General features: G+C 34.2%; 1 protein-coding gene and 1 non-coding gene across 45 annotated transcripts; both read left to right on the forward strand.

Moving 5' to 3' along the window:
• The first annotated feature begins 4,620 nt into the window (after window positions 1-4,620).
• On the forward strand, window positions 4,621-4,692 carry trnac-gca. Its single transcript has one exon. It is a non-coding gene; the product is annotated as a tRNA-Cys (tRNA).
• A 989-nt stretch (window positions 4,693-5,681) lies between these two features.
• muc13b (mucin 13b, cell surface associated) lies at window positions 5,682-17,813 on the forward strand. 44 transcript variants are annotated; one of them, XM_046854777.1, is made up of 25 exons: window positions 5,682-5,806; window positions 8,538-8,567; window positions 8,754-8,783; window positions 9,167-9,205; window positions 9,377-9,415; window positions 9,588-9,623; window positions 9,800-9,835; window positions 10,008-10,046; window positions 10,216-10,254; window positions 10,429-10,467; window positions 10,646-10,681; window positions 10,856-10,891; window positions 11,069-11,104; window positions 11,252-11,269; window positions 13,498-13,533; window positions 13,656-13,775; window positions 14,005-14,111; window positions 14,296-14,354; window positions 14,612-14,721; window positions 14,828-14,956; window positions 15,040-15,085; window positions 15,350-15,387; window positions 15,544-15,631; window positions 16,065-16,257; window positions 16,662-17,813. In XM_046854777.1, the coding sequence occupies exons 1-25, from the start codon at window positions 5,755-5,757 to the stop codon at window positions 16,791-16,793; spliced, it is 1,563 nt and encodes a 520-aa protein (XP_046710733.1). In that variant the 5' UTR covers window positions 5,682-5,754; the 3' UTR covers window positions 16,794-17,813. The 44 variants fall into 44 exon arrangements, with proteins under 44 accessions (XP_046710733.1, XP_046710739.1, XP_046710738.1 ...); XM_046854783.1 differs by having other exon boundaries at window positions 9,380-9,415; window positions 9,585-9,623; window positions 10,219-10,254; XM_046854782.1 differs by having other exon boundaries at window positions 9,380-9,415.
• Window positions 17,814-19,207: the final 1,394 nt, after the last annotated feature.

Consider the following 19,207-nt stretch of genomic DNA (forward strand, 5'->3'; position numbering starts at 1 on the left):
TGACAGCTGTTTACATGGTGGACAAAAATAAATTGTCATATATTCAGGGCAGGAACTGAGTGCAGTAATAAATTGTTGGTCAGTTGCATGTAAGTGTGATGCACAAGATATGCAATGGCTTTGCCATTCTGATAAACTTTGGACCCATCTCCATGGTAACAGACAATTCCACCGTCAATAAGGAAGCACCTTCTGTAGATACATACCTCCTTGTATCCTTATGCCCTCTGCCTAAACTGGGCCATGTGTCAATTTTGAGTTCTATGCAGTAATCCAGTCTAATATCTAACAGTTTATTAATGTATCCTCATGTGTCCCTAAAAATCCCTATAGAGTATAGCATTTTTTTACAGACAGTCTTTCAAAAATATTTGTTGAGGAATCATGGAGTTGTTTATTTTACTAGTGATTATTTTGTAAGCATTTTAAAATGACTTTGCAATTTAGCTGTCCATTAATTCAATAGCAAATCATTGAGTAATAAATGACACTACAGACTGATTTGATAAACCAAAAACAACACTACCCAATTATCAGTAACTGTAATGTAGGCTTTGTACTGTATCGGTAAATGTAAAATGGTCTGTTCCAGTATGTGACGTGTTTTATATGCTCATATACGCCATCATATCTACCCAAACTGTCTTCAGGTTAACGTTTGTGTTAATGATAAACCAAATTGGGCTCAGATTGTCCTTCAGAACAGATGTTGTAAGTCCTGGGCCTATAAAGCACTACTCAGTGTTAGGAAATAATGTTTTACAAGAATAGAAACCTAATGCAAGAGGCACTAAATGAACTTTTCCCAATCAGTCATAAACTGTGTCTATTCGATTCTTAAGTGATTTTTTATATTAAAAAAAAAAAAGAAAAAGATTTCTTTAATGTGTCCTTTGCTAATTATTGTTTACCTTTTTTTTAATCTTATTTAAAGTATTCTGCTTTCTGCCATCTAAAACATTGTAGGGTTCTGCATAGGACCTTTTAACATTCCCTCCAGTGGGGCATTTGAAAAAGTTGTAAGAGTTCTAAGGCTCATCAGAGCTGCTTAAAAATAAAGAAGCTATTATTTGTCACATATACATTACAGCACAGTAAAACTCTTCAAATATCAAATATCCAAACTGAGGTCAGAGTGCAAGGTCAGCCATTATTCAACACACCTAGAGCAGAAAAATAAGGGGCGTTGTTTAAAGGCCCAGCAGTGGCAGCTTGGTGATGCTGGGGTTGACATTATGATCAGTAACTCAAAGCCTTAACAGTTGGGCTACCACTTCCCCAGGTATAAATAAATACCCTTATAAATGTTGGGTATGTTTTATATTTCAAATAATTAATAATTATTAGTGAATATTAACTAGTTTATGACACTGGACCCATAATAATAATAATAATAATACAATTTTATTTATAGAGAGCCTTACAACAGCCAAAAGGAGCACAAGGCGCTTTCCAGTAAAAACGATAAAAGACAACAAAATATAACAACACAATAAAATAAAATAACAGTTAAATCAGAGGCTACGTGTTAAAAGCTTGTATAAATAATTGTGTTTTCAACTGCGATTTAAAAACACTCAGCACAGTGATGCTTCAAAGGTGTGCCGGAAGTGCGTTCCACAGCTTTCGTCCCTGGACGGCAAATGACCATCCTCAGCATTCTTCTACCAATATAACTCATGTCTCTCCTCTGCACATGTTCAAACCATCTCAATCTCGCCTCCCTCACCTTGTCACCAAAACATCCTACATGCGCTGTCCCTCTAATAAACTCATTTCTAATCCTGTCCATCCTCATCACTCCCATCACATCACATCTTCAGTTCTGCTACATTCAGCTCCACCTCCTGTCTTTTACTCAATGCCACTGTCTCTAATCCATACAACATCGCAGGTCTCACCACAGTCCTATAAACTTTCCCTTTCATTCTTGCAGATACCCTTCTATCACAAATCACTCCTGTCACTCTTTTCCACCCGCTCCACCCTGCCTGCACCCTTTTCTTTACTTCTCTAACACACTCTCTATTACTTTGCACTGTTGACCCCAGGTACCTGAACTCCTCCACCTTCTCCACCTCTTCTCCCTGTAACCGCCCCACTCCACTTCCCTCCCTCTCATTCACACACATGTACTCTGTCTTACTCCTACTGACTTTCATTCCCCTTCTATCCAGTGCATATCTCCACCTCTCCAGGCTCTTCTCAACCTGCTCCCTACTCTCACCACAAATCACAATATCATCTGCAACACATCATAGTCCAGGGAGACTCCTGTCTGACCTCGTCCGTCAACCTGTCCATCACCTCTGCAAACAGGAAAGAGCTCAGGGCCGATCCTTGATGCAGTCCAACCTTCACCCCGAACCAGTCTGTCGTTCCTACTGCACACTTCACTGCTGTCACACTGTCCTCATACATGTCCTGCACCACCCTTACATACTTCTCTGACACACCTGACTTCCTCATACAATACCACAACTCCTCTCTTGGCACTCTGTTGAACGCTTTCTCTAAATCCACAAATACACAATGCAATTCCTTCTGTCCTTTTCTATACTTCTCAAAGCAAATAAGGCATCTGTGGTGCTCTTCCTCGGCATGAAACCATACTGTTGCTCACAGATGGTCACCTCTGCTCTCAGCCTGGCTTCCACTACTCTTTCCCATAACTTCATGGTGTGACTGATCAATTCCCCTGTAGTTACTGCAGGTCTGTACATCTCCCTTATGCTTAAACCTCTCACCCTCCAGAATCTTGTTAAAAAATCTGGTTAAATACTCCACTGCCATCTCTCCTAAACATCTCCATGCTTCTACCGGTATGTCATCTGGTCCAACCGACTTTCCACTTTTCATCCTCTTAATCGCTGCTCTCACTTCCTCCTTACTAATCCTATCCACATCTTGCTTCACCATCTCCACATCATCCAACCTTTTCTCTCTCTGATTTTCCTCATTCATCAGCTGCTCAAAATACTCAAAAAATGTAAATGTTTTTGTTTATTCTGAAATCTCAATATACAGTGTCAGCAAAAACAGGTAAAGATCGAACACAATAAACCAAAAACAAATAAAGTAAATAACAGCAAATAAGAATTTGTCATGGAAATCTAAATTAAATTTATCTCCATAGCACTTAGTGCACCTTGTTCATTAAAAAAAGTAATTTATTAAATATTTGGAAAATGCTCTAAACACACAATGTTCAACAGGAAGTGGGATTTTTTGAAGATATTAGGAAGAAGGAATCTGTTTTACCTCAATGATACTGAGATATTGATTAACAAAGGTTGCTTTGAGAAACAAAGTCCTGTAACTTTGTTTAATTATAGACCAAAATGTGTACGCTGAAATTCTTAATAGACATACGCATTATTTTTATTTACATATTAGAGTTACGTATTAGACCTTAATGGCAGTGTATTCTTAGAATCAGCATTTTATGAGATTTCATTAGATTACTAGATTCACACTGCACTGCTCTTGAAAAAGTAGTTTTCACTGTGGGAAAAAAACTGAAATAACTTTTATTTTTACTGTAGCATCAAACTGCAAGTGCACACAAATGTCACAAGTAAATGGAAGGTCACAATGCTTTACTTTGCTCCATAAATAGGTGAATCGCTACAATTTGAATCTTCCATGCAAAAGGTTCTGTCAAATGGAATGGGCGGTAATGTAGTGATAAAAATATATGTGAGGAAAGAATTGACTTTAACCTTTTCCATGCTACTTATCAACGAGTCATATAAAAGCTAAAATAAGAACCAGCTATTAAATTATTATGTATATGCATGTGTCATCTCTAAATGAGGAAAATGTAATTAATACATTATTTGATAATCAAATAAATGTATTGTAAGAATGAATAACACCATAATGAGAATGGACAATGAAAAAGCTCAAGTCTTTATTTAAAACAATTGTCAGCTGCTTGATTTAGAAATGCTTATAGAATATCTGTGTGTATTTATGAACTGCATGATTTCTTTGGTCAGGAATTTGAGGTTATTCTTTGTGCTCTGGTTATTTCTCTTGTTTTATTGTTGCAATATTTGTGTCAGACTCCAAATACAACAATAAAACATTTATATTCATGCTAAATGCATTTTCATAAAATTTGTATGCTGTCTTTAGGGTAACACTAACTGTTGAACAGGCACTGAACTGGTGGCATTGTAATGCTGGTAATCTTTTTTCTTAGTTTCAGTGGAAAGAATTTGTAATGCAGTATCAAAATACAATCAAGATGATTATGTGCTTTAAACTCTCTAGAGATCATTTCTAGATAGATGAGTCTAATTGGGGAATATTTTTTGTTTTTATCATTTGCTGCTGATGCTGTTTTTACGAATTTTACTTTTAAAATGAAAAAAAAAAAACCAACTTTTCATTAAACACATCTAATTCTAAAACCATGTTGTATTTAATCATTTATGGTCAGTTGAATTGTAAGCACTGATTTTTTCAAATATTTCTATTAAACTCCTTTATTAATTGTGTATTCTAATGATTATTCAACCGAATAATCGGATAAGAAGTACTTTTCTTTATTAAGCAGCAACATTAAATGAGAGAAAATGACAGGACTTGTAAAATGTTTCACATTACCTATATGGGGGTATAGCTCAGTGGTAGAGCATTTGACTGCAGATCAAGAGGTCCCCGGTTCAAATCCGGGTGCCCCCTCATTTTCTGAACAAGGGGCTTAAAAATTTCATTCGTCACATTTCAACATTATTTGAATCAATCCTATGAAAAAATGGTCAGTAAAATAAAATTTATTTAATATACAGATCATAAAACAAGTAGCTACACTCAAATCAACAGCATAATGTACAGCATATTAGGGCTGCTGATATCGATTATTTTAGTAAACGAGTAGTCTAACAAATATTCCATCGATTAATCTTATAAGAAGTACTTTTTCTTTATTAAAGAGCAATGCTAAATAAGAGAGAGAAAATAAAATGAACAAGTAATTTGGTTTTCTTTTTAGAAATGTTTTTTAATTGCTGGAATAAAAGAATGTCGGTAAAAAACTAAACCCATTTAATGAATTTATAGCCATATTACATTAAAATACAAACACAGTTGCATTCAAAAAAGTCCCTCTGCAATGAGTAGAGTTGTGGGAAGTAGAAACTTATTAAATAATTATTCTCACCGATGTATTTATGTATTAAATCTCGCACAGTATTGCGATGTGTTTATTATAATTTTTTATTATAATTTTTTTTTTTTGTCAGCAGCTTGAATTTTTCCATACACTAAATCCGTGTATTTATCCCCAGGTTTAAAACTGTGCTCCTCTACCTGCTCTACACGAAGTGCTGTATCATGGCTGCATTTTCATTGCAGCTTCCTAACATTGTGGGAATATGGGAAGAAAGAATTTCACTGTGTAAAAAAAAAAAAAACTTTAAAAACCCTTTACCTTTAAAGACCCTTTAGTATTTGCTATTGTCTTAAGAGATCTAGTTTATGTTCTTCATTAAAAAGTATAATGGCACAATTTGGTTTGTTCAATAGCCCAAACTACATACAGTATTTTTATAAATTCAACCACTTTCTTGTCAGGAAACTTTGGATAGTTGTAATTTTGTGGGAGGGGCTTTATGCTCTAACCACACCCCTCACTTTGTCTGCATTAAAATTGTAGCTCTCAGAACAGACTCCTTACACACGGAAAGGTGTTTAAAGAAGCAACACTAGATCTTCTCTCCTCTTTTTTATAATAAGACTTGCATTATGGCTGTAATTAAGTCACTCTTGAGTTTAGGCTTACTGCTTCTGCTTGTGGGTGAGTGATGCATTCTTGTAAACTATTTTATGACTTTTATTGAAAAAAATATAAAAAATGCTAAAATATCTAGTTGCATAGAGCAGTAATAAATATGGTTAATCATTTAAAATTGTATTGTATTTAAAATGCCAACTGAATCTGTCCAATAACTTTTATTTACTTGAATTAAAGCCTGATCAAATTTTAAGTCAACACTTTTAACAATGAGCTTTTTATATTGTGATTTTTTTTAATATTTTCAACCATGTTTTTTTTATTTTTATAAAATAATAGCCTAATAACTATGCTCCTTGTTGTGGAAGTCTGATAGTGAGGATTTTATTTCGACAAATAACTATGACTTAATAACCAGGATATTATTTGATATTATTTTTGTTTTCTGCTTCTATCTGTCCCCATAGGCCATCAAATCCTCATTATGTCATTTTAGTATTAAAACCATAGTGTTTGGAATAAAAGTATCCAGTATCTTTATTATACTCGTATAGTGCATGGGACAATTAACCAATACGTCGATTAAGCTATCTTTAAAAGGTTTCTCTGTTAAACATTTGTAAACGTATTGCTCAGGCAGGATTAATGATTTGTGTGAGACAGAGAAAAGCATGTCATAGGTTTTTAAATATGACTACTACAGTATGGCTTGTTTTTACTCTCTTTACAACAAAAGACACATTTTCTTTTTCTTTTATTCAAGTTTTTTCATGCTTTTAAACATGGGTTTAAAGAGCATCTTTCCTTGGGTTAAAGAGCATTTCCGGGTCTGTACCATACTCTGGCACTGCTTAGGGACAAGGGCCAATTAAGTCATCAAGACAAATTATATTATATATTGACAAAGGTGGGCAAGATTATTTTGAACAAATGGTAATGTCTTATCATCAGCTAGAGAAATATAACTAGTACAACAGGAAATATGTGAATTGAAAATGATTGTCGCATCTATTTTTTTTAATCTACACTAAAATAAAAACATATAAAGTAAATGTGCTTTGTATGTGATATAGTAGTTTATTTGTAAAATTAAACAGAACCTAAAGAAGGTTAGGTACAGATCATGTATTTCAGTTATATTGGTTATTTATTCTGTTGCCTATTGCTTGGACATTTATCTACAAGTTCTGTTAATGTAATGTAGGTATGACTGGCATCATTTGGACAACGCTATGGGACATTATTGCTGGATTTTCTTGTGTTGACAATAGAAATCATTTGAAACTTGAAAGTGTTTGATGTAATGTTTAATATTCCTGTCCCCTTGTTCATATCTATTTTTCTTCTTTTCTCTTTTTGCTTAACTTCATTGTCAATTTTGAGACAACTGATGTCAGCACAGTTACTCAGAATCAAAATCAGAATCAGAAATAGCTTTATTACCAAGTATGCTTACACACACAAGGAATTTGACTTGGCATCAGGAGCTTCCAGTGCAGGAGAAGTACAGACATAATGTAACAGAATAGTAAACCAATAGTAAACTCCAGGTAAAGCATCATTGGGACAACACTATGGAACATTATTGCTGGATTTTCTTATGTTGACAATAGAAAGCATTTAAAACTTGAAAGTGTTTGGTATAACATTTATTATCCATGTCCTCTTGTTTATATCTATTTCTCTATTTCTTGGTATGTTTTTTCACTATTAATCTGTACTGTGATACATAATCTACCACCAGTTTTGCAGCTTTTGACTGAATCTGAGCAGAATCTGAACATATGGCTCTATAGACATTAGAAATTGATTTGGATCTTGTTTCAGTGGTAGTCATACATGCCATGATGCCGCTTTCAAGTTTGACTCATTATGTGGTATGCTTTGGATCATAAAGGATCAACTGATAAACTGATCAAGGAGAAACTGGATCCTTTCCTTTGCTTTAGTCCTCCAATCATTATGCTACAAGTTAATTTTTGCTTTATCTGTTCAAAGAATTGTATTTCAGAACTGGACTAACATTTACTAGATGTTTTCCAGCCAAGTCTAATTTTGTGTTTCACTTCATACTTGTTGGTTTGTGGTAGGCATGTTGAGCCAAACCTCATGGTACTTCTTTCATAGGTCTGCTTTCGTATTTGGGTACCTATGGTACTATGTTTCAAATCCATTATGAAGTAATACAGACAAAACAAATGTGTTGCTATCTTAATACTTTAGGACTGTATTCAATCACTGTCCAATTTATTAAACTACACACCATCTCATTTATGCTGATTTTTTAATCAATCAGAGATGAAAGCAGCAGCACATTGCGTAATAAATTATGAGGATTCGGGGCCAAAGATTTAGTTGTTATTCCTCTCAAACTTTAGAATGGAGAAAATTGCCATCTGTGACATTTACCATGGCTGCTAGTGTCTGTGAGTGTATAATAAAGATATTATTCAGAAGTCTCATCTGTATGGCCATAACAATGCACCATTTGCATAAGCTGCTTTAAACAATAAAAGTAATGTGTGAAGACAAATTTAATGAACACTGCAATTGACAAAAAAAAACATTTTAAATCTGTTAGTTTTACATTAATTTACACTAAATATTTTTTCTTTCTCCTCCCTTTTTGCTCAACATTGCTGTCACCTTGTGAAACCACACCCACTTCATCTCCACTAGGTAAATCATAACACAACAGACATTATGCGACTTTTCTGTTAAAATTGGAAAGTATGCTATATATATTAATTTCCTCTCTTTTTTCTTAAATTCATTCTCAATTTTGACGATGCAGCTATTACCAATGTCACTACAGTTAATCCAGGTAAGACACCACTGGAACAACACTATGGGACATTATTGCTGGATGTTTTTGTGTTGACAATGGAAAGCATTTGAAACTCAAGTGTTGGTGTAATGTTTATTATTCCTGTTTCATTGTTCATATCTATTCTTTCTTATTTTTAATTTTCTTTTCTCTATTTGCTAATCTTTATTATTAATTTTGAAGATGCAACAACAACCAGTACAGTTAATCCAGGTAAGGCACCACTGGGACAACACTATGGGACATTATTGCTGGATTGTCTTGTGTTGACAATGGAAAGCATTTGAAACTCAAGTGTTGGTGTAATGTTTATTATTCCTGTTTCATTGTTCATATCTATTTTTCTTTCTTTTCTCTTTCTGTTTAACTTTATTCTTAATTTTAAAGATGCAACTACAACTAGTGTCACTACAGTTAATCCAGGTAAGGCACCACTGGGACAACACTATGGGACATTATTGCTGGATTGTCTTGTGTTGACAATAGAAAGCATTTGAAACTTGAAAGTGTTTTTGTAATGTTTAATATTCCTGTCCCCTTGTTCATATCTATTTTTCTTTCTTTTCTTTGTTTGTATTAATTCATTCTCAATTTAGAAGATGCGACTACAACCAGTGTCACTACAGTTAATCCAGGTAAGGCACCACTGGGACAACACTATGGGACATTATTGCTGGATTGTCTTGTGTTGACAATAGAAAGCATTTGAAACTTGAAAGTGTTTTTGTAATGTTTAATATTCCTGTCCCCTTGTTCATATCTATTTTTCTTTCTTTTCTGTTTGTATTAATTCATTCTCAATTTTGAAGATGCGACTACAACCAGTGTCACTACAGTTAATCCAGGTAAGGCACCACTGGGACAACACTATGGGACATTATTGCTGGATTGTCTTGTGTTGACAATAGAAAGCATTTGAAACTTGAAAGTGTTTTTGTAATGTTTAATATTCCTGTCCCCTTGTTCATATCTATTTTTCTTTTCTTTGTTTGTATTAATTCATTCTCAATTTTGAAGATGCGACTACAACCAGTGTCACTACAGTTAATCCAGGTAAGACACCATAGGGGACAACACTATGGGACATTATTGCTGGATTGTCTTGTGTTGACAATGAAAGCATTTGAAACTTGAAAGTGTTTTTGTAATGTTTAATATTCCTGTCCCCTTGTTCATATCTATTTTTCTTTCTTTTCTTTGTTTGTATTAATTCATTCTCAATTTTGAAGATGCGACTACAACCAGTGTCACTACAGTTAATCCAGGTAAGACACCATAGGGGACAACACTATGGGACATTATTGCTGGATTGTCTTGTGTTGACAATAGAAAGCATTTGAAACTTGAAAGTGTTTTTGTAATGTTTAATATTCCTGTCCCCTTGTTCATATCTATTTTTCTTTCTTTTCTGTTTGTATTAATTCATTCTCAATTTTGAAGATGCGACTACAACCAGTGTCACTACAGTTAATCCAGGTAAGGCACCACTGGGACAACACTATGGGACATTATTGCTGGATTGTCTTGTGTTGACAATAGAAAGCATTTGAAACTTGAAAGTGTTTTTGTAATGTTTAATATTCCTGTCCCCTTGTTCATATCTATTTTTCTTTTCTTTGTTTGTATTAATTCATTCTCAATTTTGAAGATGCGACTACAACCAGTGTCACTACAGTTAATCCAGGTAAGACACCATAGGGGACAACACTATGTGACATCATTACTGGATTTTTTTGTGTTGACAATAGAAAGCATTTGAAACTTGAAAGTGTTTTTGTAATGTTTAATATTCCTGTCCCCTTGTTCATATCTATTTTTCTTTCTTTTCTCTGTTTGTATTAATTCATTCTCAATTTTGAAGATGCGACTACAACCAGTGTCACTACAGTTAATCCAGGTAAGACACCATAGGGGACAACACTATGGGACATTATTGCTGGATGTTTTTTTGTTGACAATAGAAAGCATTTGAAACTTATAAGTGTTTGGTGTAATGTTTAATATTCCTGTCCCCTTGTTCATATCTATTTTTCTTTCTTTTCTCTTTCTGTTTAACTTTATTCTTAATACTGAAGATGCGACCACAACTAGTGTCACTACAGTTAATCCAGGTAAGACACCATTGGAAAAACACTATGTGACATCATTACTGGATTTTTTTGTGTTGACAATAGAAATAATTTGAAACTTTGAAAGTGTTTGGTGTAATGTTTAATATTCCTGTCCTATTGTTTATATTTATTTTCTTTTTTTTTTTTTGTTTAACTTTATTCTTAATTTTAAAGATGCAACTACAACTAGTGATAGTACAGTTACTCCAGGTAAGACCCTATTGGAAAAACACTATGAGACATTATTACTGGATTTTCTTGTGTTGACAATGGAAAGCATTTGAAACTTTAAAGTGTTTGGTGTAATGTTTAATATTCCTGTCCTATTGTTTATATATATATATATTTTTTTTTTCTTTTTGTTTAACTTTATTCTTAATTTTAAAGATGCAACTACAACTAGTGATAGTACAGTTACTCCAGGTAAGACCCTATTGGGACAACACTATGGCAGATTATTACTGGATTTTTGTGTGTTGACAATAGAAATCATTTGAAACATAATTAAAATCCATGTCACCTTGCTCATATTTATTCTTCTTTCTTTTTTCTTCATTCTCAATTTTGAAGATGGATCCAATCAAACCGGTAAGACAGCATCAGAACAACATGAACATAGCTTTTTTTTTTGTTACAGCATAAAGCATTTGAAACTTAAAGTGTTCTGTCTCATTATTGATATACGTGGCTGGTCCCTGTGTTACAAACCCTTGTAACTGAGACAGAAATATTTAAGAACTCACCAAAAACAAATAGACTTTAACATTTATGGTTTATTTGACACAGATCATACAGTTGTGTTAAAAATTATTCAACCCCCACTGAAATTGATTGTTTTGGTCGGTTTGACATTGATTATGATCATTCAGTCATCCTGCTTACAATTAAATCAAAGAGGCACGTGTAGGTCAGACAAATATAACATAACATTTATAATGAAATAACCACAAATGTCTTTTCTGAGCTCACATCATTATCAGTTTTATTCAACCCCCAAGTGACATTCAATCTTAGTACTTAGTACAACATCCTTTTACAGTTATAACAGCTTTTAAACGTGAAGCATAGCTTGACACAAGTGTCTTGCAGCGATCTACGGGTATCTTCGCCATTCATCATGGGCAAAAGCCTCCAGTTCAGTCACATTCTTAGGCTTGCGCACTGCAACTGCTTTCTTTAAGTCCCACCAGAGGTTCTCAATCGGATTTAAGTCTGGTGACTGCGATGGCCACTTCAAAATGTTCCAGCCTTTAATCTGCAACCATGCTCTAGTGGACTTGGAGGTATGCTTGGGATCATTGTCCTGTTGAAAGGTCCAACGCCTTCCAAGCCTCAGGTTTGTGACGGACTGCATCACATTGTCATCCAATATCTCCTGGTACTGAAGAGAATTCATGGTACCTTGCACACGCTGAAGCTTCCCAGTACCTGCAGAAGCAAAACAGCCCCAAAGCATGATTGACCCCCCGCCATGCTTCACAGTAGGCAAGGTGTTCTTTTCTTCATAGGCCTTGTTCTTCCTCCTCCAAACATAGCGTTGATCCATGGGCCCAAACAGTTCTAATTTTGTTTCATCAGTCCACAGAACACTATCCCAAAACTTCTGTGGTTTGTCCACATGACTTTTGGCATACTGCAGTCGACTCTTCTTATTCTTTGGGGACAGCAAGGTGCGCCTGGGAGTTCTGGCATGGAGGCCTTCATTACGCAGGGTGCGCCGTATTGTCTGAGCAGAAACTTCAGTACCCACATCTGACAAATCTTTTCTCAGTTCCTCAGCAGTCACACGGGACTTTTCTCCACTCTCGCTTCAGGTAGCGCACAGCAGTCGAAGTCAGCATCTTCTTTCTGCCACGACCAGGTAGCGTTTCAACAGTGCCCTTTGCCTTGAATTTGCGAATGATGCTTCCTATGGTGTCTCTTGGTATGTTTAACATCTTTGCAATCTTCTTATAGCCATTGCCCTTCCTGTGAAGAGTAATCACCTGTTCTCTTGTCTTCCTGGACCATTCTCTTGACCTCACCATGTTTGTAACCACACCATTAAATGTCTAGAAGGAGCTGAGTATCACAGTCATTTTAAAGCTGCCTAATTGGTGCTTATTAGGCTTTATTGCTGCTCCCTGATATCCACAGGTGTTTTCAATACCTGATTGAAAACACTTCATTGAACCTCTGTTCTTCAGAGTGGTAGTCTTTAAGGGGTTGAATAATTATGTCAATGAAGAATTCACAAAAGAAACATTTACTACTGTATTACAAAACTAATTGATGTCATTTTAGTTGCATATGGTTCTTTAAGAAGTCCTTGTAGGATTTCATTCTGAATACAATTACAAATGTACACTAAATTCCCTAAAACCATTTACAGCATTGGGGGTTGAATAATTTTGAACACAACTGTATCTACTTTTCTTTCTCCTTTATTATCTTTAAAGATGGGACCACACCTGATGTCCATACAACTATACCAATTAAGACAGAATTGTAACACCATGTAACTTTCTTCAACCCTATTGCTGGCTTTGTTTTTATAAATAAACTTTATTCACAATTAAAAAAAAAAAAAAAAAAAACACCCCTAATGTCATTATGCAATTGGTACTATATGAATATGGTGGAGTGTTTGTGTCATTAGTGTGGGTCTTAATAATGAAATACCTGTCTGATCCTTATGCTTCAAACCCTTGGTTCTCAAAAAGAACCTCTTAAGGTTCTGGCTAACAAATAAAGTGATGTATGCACTGTTTATTTGACATTGTTCATCTCTATTTTTTGTTTCTCGTCTTTGCTTTACTTCATCACCAACTTTTAAGCTGGAAGCACACCTGCCCCTACTACACCTAGACCAGGTAAGGCAGAATTGAGACACCAAGTAACTTTCCGCCACACTATGGACCTTGTTTGTTGGTCTTTTTATTAATTCACATTGGAAACAAGTGTTTTTCTAATTATTATAAAATATACTTGCCAGGTCACTGCGTGTCAAGCCCTTGTTCATCAGGCAGCACATGTGTTGAACTCTTGACTAATTACACATGTATGTGCCAAACTGGAATGGTCTATGATGAAAGATTGAGAACCTGTATTCTAGGTATGTTAGAACTGCACTTTTTTATTCTATCATACATTGTCTGCTTCATATTTATCTTAAACACTATAATCATGTATTTTAAAAGTTGTTTTTTTTTGTTTGTTGGTTTGCTAATTCTTGACTTAACAAACTGTACAGAAATATGTTCATTAAATTGTATTGCATAGCTAATACAAGAGACAGACCAGTATAAATTTTTTTTATAATTTTACATGTCATTTCATTCTAGCAAAGACTTTCCCAACTGATCTAAGATTTCAGATGAATTATATATCTGAAATGAAAGACAAGAACTCAGAAATATTCAAAGAAACAGCAGAGGATATTGTTCAAAAGGTAAGTGCCAGAATGTTTTATTTTATTCAGTTTGTTAGCTGATTTAAGATTATTTAATCTTTAGTCAAACTCTACAGCTGTTTAATGTGGCTTTTGTAAAGTTCTAAGGTATTATATAGTTCAGTAGAGATCAGATAAAATGAGTTAACATGAGCTTCTCTGATGTCTCCAAACTCAAACACAGCTTAAGAATGCTTTCAGTTCTACTGATGGTTATATTGGATCTGTAGTTTTGAAACTTACGTGAGTATATTTCTACATTATTGTAACTAAGGTGGGATTAGGGTGAACTAAGGTTTTGCGATCATTAGCTGCTATTGCAATCATCAGCTGCTATTATCAGATATTCTCATTTAAATACTTTAATGGAAATGTTTTTTTAATTACCTTTAACTTAATTATGTTACTTTAAAGCAGATATCATGATTATTTTGAACTGACGTTACTTTTTTTGAGGTTGTATTTTAATTCATTTTTTCATCACTGTGTTCACGTTACAGAGAAGGCAGTGTGATTGCAGATGTAGACCTTTTTTTCAGTATCACCTCAAATGTTACTGAAGATAAAATAAATAAGGAAATACAGAGTGCAACAAATGCAACAGTTGCCGGTATCATTCTTTGTTTATTCCACCAATACAAAACTAAGCTCATATATTCTCTAGTTTGCAAGAGAATGACTCTGTAAGTCTCAGATATTTTTGACATGCTTTTCAGCAAAGAACTTGTGCATGAGAGAATTCTGTGACACAGAAAGCACAAAGTGTACTAGTAACGATGGTCAAGCTTCATGCAGTTGCTTAAAAGGATATGTAAAGTTGACAGTAACACAACAGGCCTGCACAAGTAAGTGGCATTTCCGCTAATATTTAATATTTTCTATTCAGGACATTACATTATTCACATAAATTTTCTCCTTTTTACCCCAGGCTGTCCCAGTGGTCAGAAAGCAGTGGAGTCTGTAAGATGCGAAAAGTAAATTATGGCTTTCATATACTAACTTTTAGTGTACAAATTCTAATGTAGGATTTCTAAACCTAAGTGCAAATTTTGCAGTGTGACTTTTTTGGTACAACTTGGCTTTATAGTTTAAAATGGTTATTATTATTATTATTATTATTATTATTATTATTATTATTATTATTGTATTATTATTATTATTATTATTATTATTATTATTATTATTATTATAGGATTATTGTTTAAAATATGTAACATTTTTTTCCCCGTTTTTGTCAGTTGTCCTTTTGGATACTCTGGTTTCGACTGTGAAGAATGTAAGTTAAAATAATGTACACACACACACACACACACACACACACACACACATACACACACACACATATATATAAAAGAAATCCAAGTGCATTGTTGCATTGCATAGGAGTGGTGTGGACATTCACAATGTGCCTCTTAAACCTCTGCCGTTTCAGCGTTCCTCTTAATCCTGGTTGTGGTTGCCTGTGTTCTGGGCACACTTCTTCTCTGCACTTTCATAAGCACTGTAGTCTTATATTCAAGGTAAATGTCAATAGTATTAAAAAACAGATACTTTCTGCAATGTTACAATTTATATTATGTTTTTCATTAAGTTAATCTTAGATTTGATGCCTTTTAATGTAGTGGCATTTTATTGGGGGGTAAACTACTAATCAGAATCCATAGAAAATGAAATAATGTGGCTCTATGTGTATTTGCCGTGAGTAGCCAAATATTTCAACACACATGTGTCTTCACATATGTTTTTATCATTCTAACTAGCCTAGTACAGCAAGATTGAATACATTGATCAGTTTAGCATAAAGACATTGGTGACACTTTAGCATTACATGACACTGCTCTGATGAGAAGAATCATATAAATCATCACCTAGCTATACTCATGTTCTTAGAGAGTAAGCCATATGTGACAAATGATTTGTTATTCCTTTTTGCATGTCTGCCCTTCATAAAAGGTCAAGAAAAACGATCAAATCTTCAGACAGAAAGCAATCCCTCCAAGACAGTGTGGACTTCAAAAAACCTGTAGGCATTCCCAGGATCCCACGGGCTAACGCTAATTCTGGCTGGCAACCAACCAATCTGGAGATGACCGAAAGTGGAAGCAGACATGCCCTTGTGTCAAAGGATTCTGCAGAAAAAAAGGACGTAAGGACTGTCTGCAGCATTTTCTTTATTTAGACAGTTCAAATAATTAATATTTATTTTTCATTCAGAAGCCCTACATCTATTAACCCTTCTCTTGCTGGTTTCACCACATAAAAACTTTGTTTAGATAACAATACAAAAAATATACAAAAAAATGTGTTTATTATACTAGTATATGACTAGCTAGGTGTCTTATATTGCTTAAATGGGATGACAAATTTATACCTAATTATAGTCAATGTGTCAGGGATCTTATGCATTTCCTTACAGTAGAGAAGATCTGAAAATCTAAAAATGCTGTAGTCCACATTTTTTAAAACAAGAAGTGGTAATTTTAGTGCATAAAACTGATGACACTGATTTCACCATGCATTCTGATTCAAGGCTTAAATGATCTGTTCCAGATGTGGGACTATGACTATATTGATGACTCAAGGAGCTTTAGGAGCCAGACGCCCTCTAGAACCAATAACGGGTCCAGGGTCACAAGGAACCCCTACAACGATGCATACGCGGACCAGATGCGCAAATACTAATTTTCATTCTACTAATTTCTTCTGTATAAATCGTTTTATGAGCAGCATAAAGTCTTACAAAAACATCTGTACAAACAATATTATTAATATTTTTATAAAGCTTTAAAAATATTTGTATTATTTCTATAATGAAATTGTTGGACGCTGATGTAATGTTCTGATCCAGCAGATGTCACTGTTTGATGCAGCTTGTTCCTGATCCTTTCTACCTGAAAGTGCTTTTGTTGTTTCTACCAACCAATTTGAATTGTTTCATCTAATGCTGTTCATATATTTCTTTTTTCATGCAAAAATAATTTTCTATGACTGATATTAAATACAGGGCTTTTGAAACAAGTAAGCAGTCAATGACTACAATGAAAATGACTGTAGCAGGATTTCAATTGTGTACATGATCCGCAGCTTCTAAAGGAAATGTTTATAAATATGAGCAATCCAGTTGATGTGTTGCATTTTATACTTAAATTTGACTCTTCTAAAAGAGAAAATTGTCTATTAGAATTAATTATAAATACACAAAACAATTAAAAAAAAAGAAAACATTTAAATGCTTGTTCATTATCTGCACTTACTTCAGAAATACTTTATAAGAAACACTTGTACATTTTCTTATTCATAAAATTTTCCAATCAGCCATGTGGCAGCAGTGCCATCAATAAAATCACACAGATACGTCACAAGATCGCCAGTTAATGTTCACATCAAACATCAGAATGTGGAAAACTAGTTAATCTTTATGAATTTGAACATGACATAAGTGGGAAAAGGGCTGATTTAAATATTTCAGACTCTCTTCCAGCTGATTTCCTTTCGTGTAGAACTTTCTAGAATTTATGCAGAATGGTGCAGAAAACAAAAAAAATCCAGTGTATTGCAGTGAGTTGAAATCTGAATCACCTCTGGTTCACACATTAGGGATGTGTAAAAATGTATAATACTTAATCTATTTATTTCTGTAAAGCTGATTTGCAGCGATGTATTTTGTTAAAAGTGCAATACAAATAAAATTGAACTGAAAAACTTTGTTGCATGATTTTATGCATTGTACTGCAAATGACATGAATGAGCAGGTGGACAGGTGTTCCTAAAAAAGTGGATGGTGTGTGTATACAATAAGTCCATATTAAACCATAGTGGCCATGCCATTAGTGTACTGGATACTGGCAAATGTGAGTCACAATCTTGTCATTTACCATAATCTTTAAACAAAAGATGGTCATAAAAGGAAATGTATTCTTTGTTTTCTCTTTTTTCCATTGTTTCAGTAGTAGTATTACAATATTACACTAGTAGTGTATCTCTTGGTGGTTCTGTTATCAATTAAACCTTAAATTACCACTTATAATTCAATACATTTAAATATTTAAACAAAAATAAATATCTAGCACAAACTAAAAGGATAAAATGGTTGGTTATTGAAATGTAAAGGAAAGGGCAAATCTAAAAAATCTAAGAGCAGCTGAAATAAAAGAAATACTGAACATTTTGATCGTATGTTCATGCAAAATATGTCCTTGAGTAATACCTATTCATTTTTAATAGGTTTCTACTGCAATAAAATCAGTTTTTGACAATTTCACTCTGCATTTAACAAGCTGTTACATTTTGAGAAATGCCATAACAGCAAAATTTAGCAGATCACATTTGGGGTCAATAAAATGTATGTGACATTTAAGCTCCATGGCTGGAAAAGGTTTCTGAACCCCTGATTTAGATGTTCACTTCTTTGGGAACAGCATGTTTGGAGCTATTCAGAGCTACACAGATGTTTAGCTGTAAAAATTTTTTAAAAAAAGTGCAGTCTGCTGCTTTACTAAACCACATGCATTCATTGTTCAAGTACAAAATAATCTCTTTTACACCTTCGCAGTCAAGTTGTCTGTGTCTAATTAGCCTTATGTCATCAGCCTTACTGTGAAGGATAATATGATATATACAAAATAAGGCAGATTGGAATCATGGCTTTTATTTCCAAATATAAAGATCAGCCTGAGCTTTGATATTAATACTTCCATACTTCCAAGCATTTGTGCAAATGGTGTTAAGTAATGTACAGATATTTTGTCTCTGCTGAAAAATACGCAGTTTTTCCTCACAAATATTCGGATGAGTTTTAGCAAAACCAAAAGCTAATCTTTTTTTTTTTAATCACCGTTATATTTAAGGTATTTTTCTTGCTGATTTGAAGGGCAGTGAATTGCAAAGTACATGTCCACAGGTGAGCAGAAGCAGAAGTGTGACTCTGTAGGTAATCAAGCATCTGTCAGGGTAAGGCTTAGTCCAAGGCCTTAACTGAAATATACTCTTATAGGTATAGGCTTATACTCTTGACATGCTCTAACTGTCAATTAGCATTTGCCATGTGACTGCCCATGCTCTGGATGGCAGCCCATGCTGCCCATGCTCTGGATGGC

Source organism: Silurus meridionalis, chromosome 7 (assembly GCF_014805685.1).
Source record: "Silurus meridionalis isolate SWU-2019-XX chromosome 7, ASM1480568v1, whole genome shotgun sequence".
In the NCBI taxonomy this organism is placed as follows: Eukaryota; Metazoa; Chordata; class Actinopteri; order Siluriformes; family Siluridae; genus Silurus; species Silurus meridionalis.

Bases quoted from the DNA above. Each gene is read 5' to 3' on its own strand.
- muc13b (XM_046854765.1), top strand. From the start codon at position 5,755: ATGGCTGTAATTAAGTCACTCTTGAGTTTAGGCTTACTGCTTCTGCTT. The intron at 9,836-10,007 runs GTAAGACACCAT...TTCTCAATTTTG, and splicing joins TGTCACTACAGTTAATCCAG to AAGATGCGACTACAACCAGT. The intron at 10,892-11,068 runs GTAAGACCCTAT...TTAATTTTAAAG, and splicing joins TGATAGTACAGTTACTCCAG to ATGCAACTACAACTAGTGAT.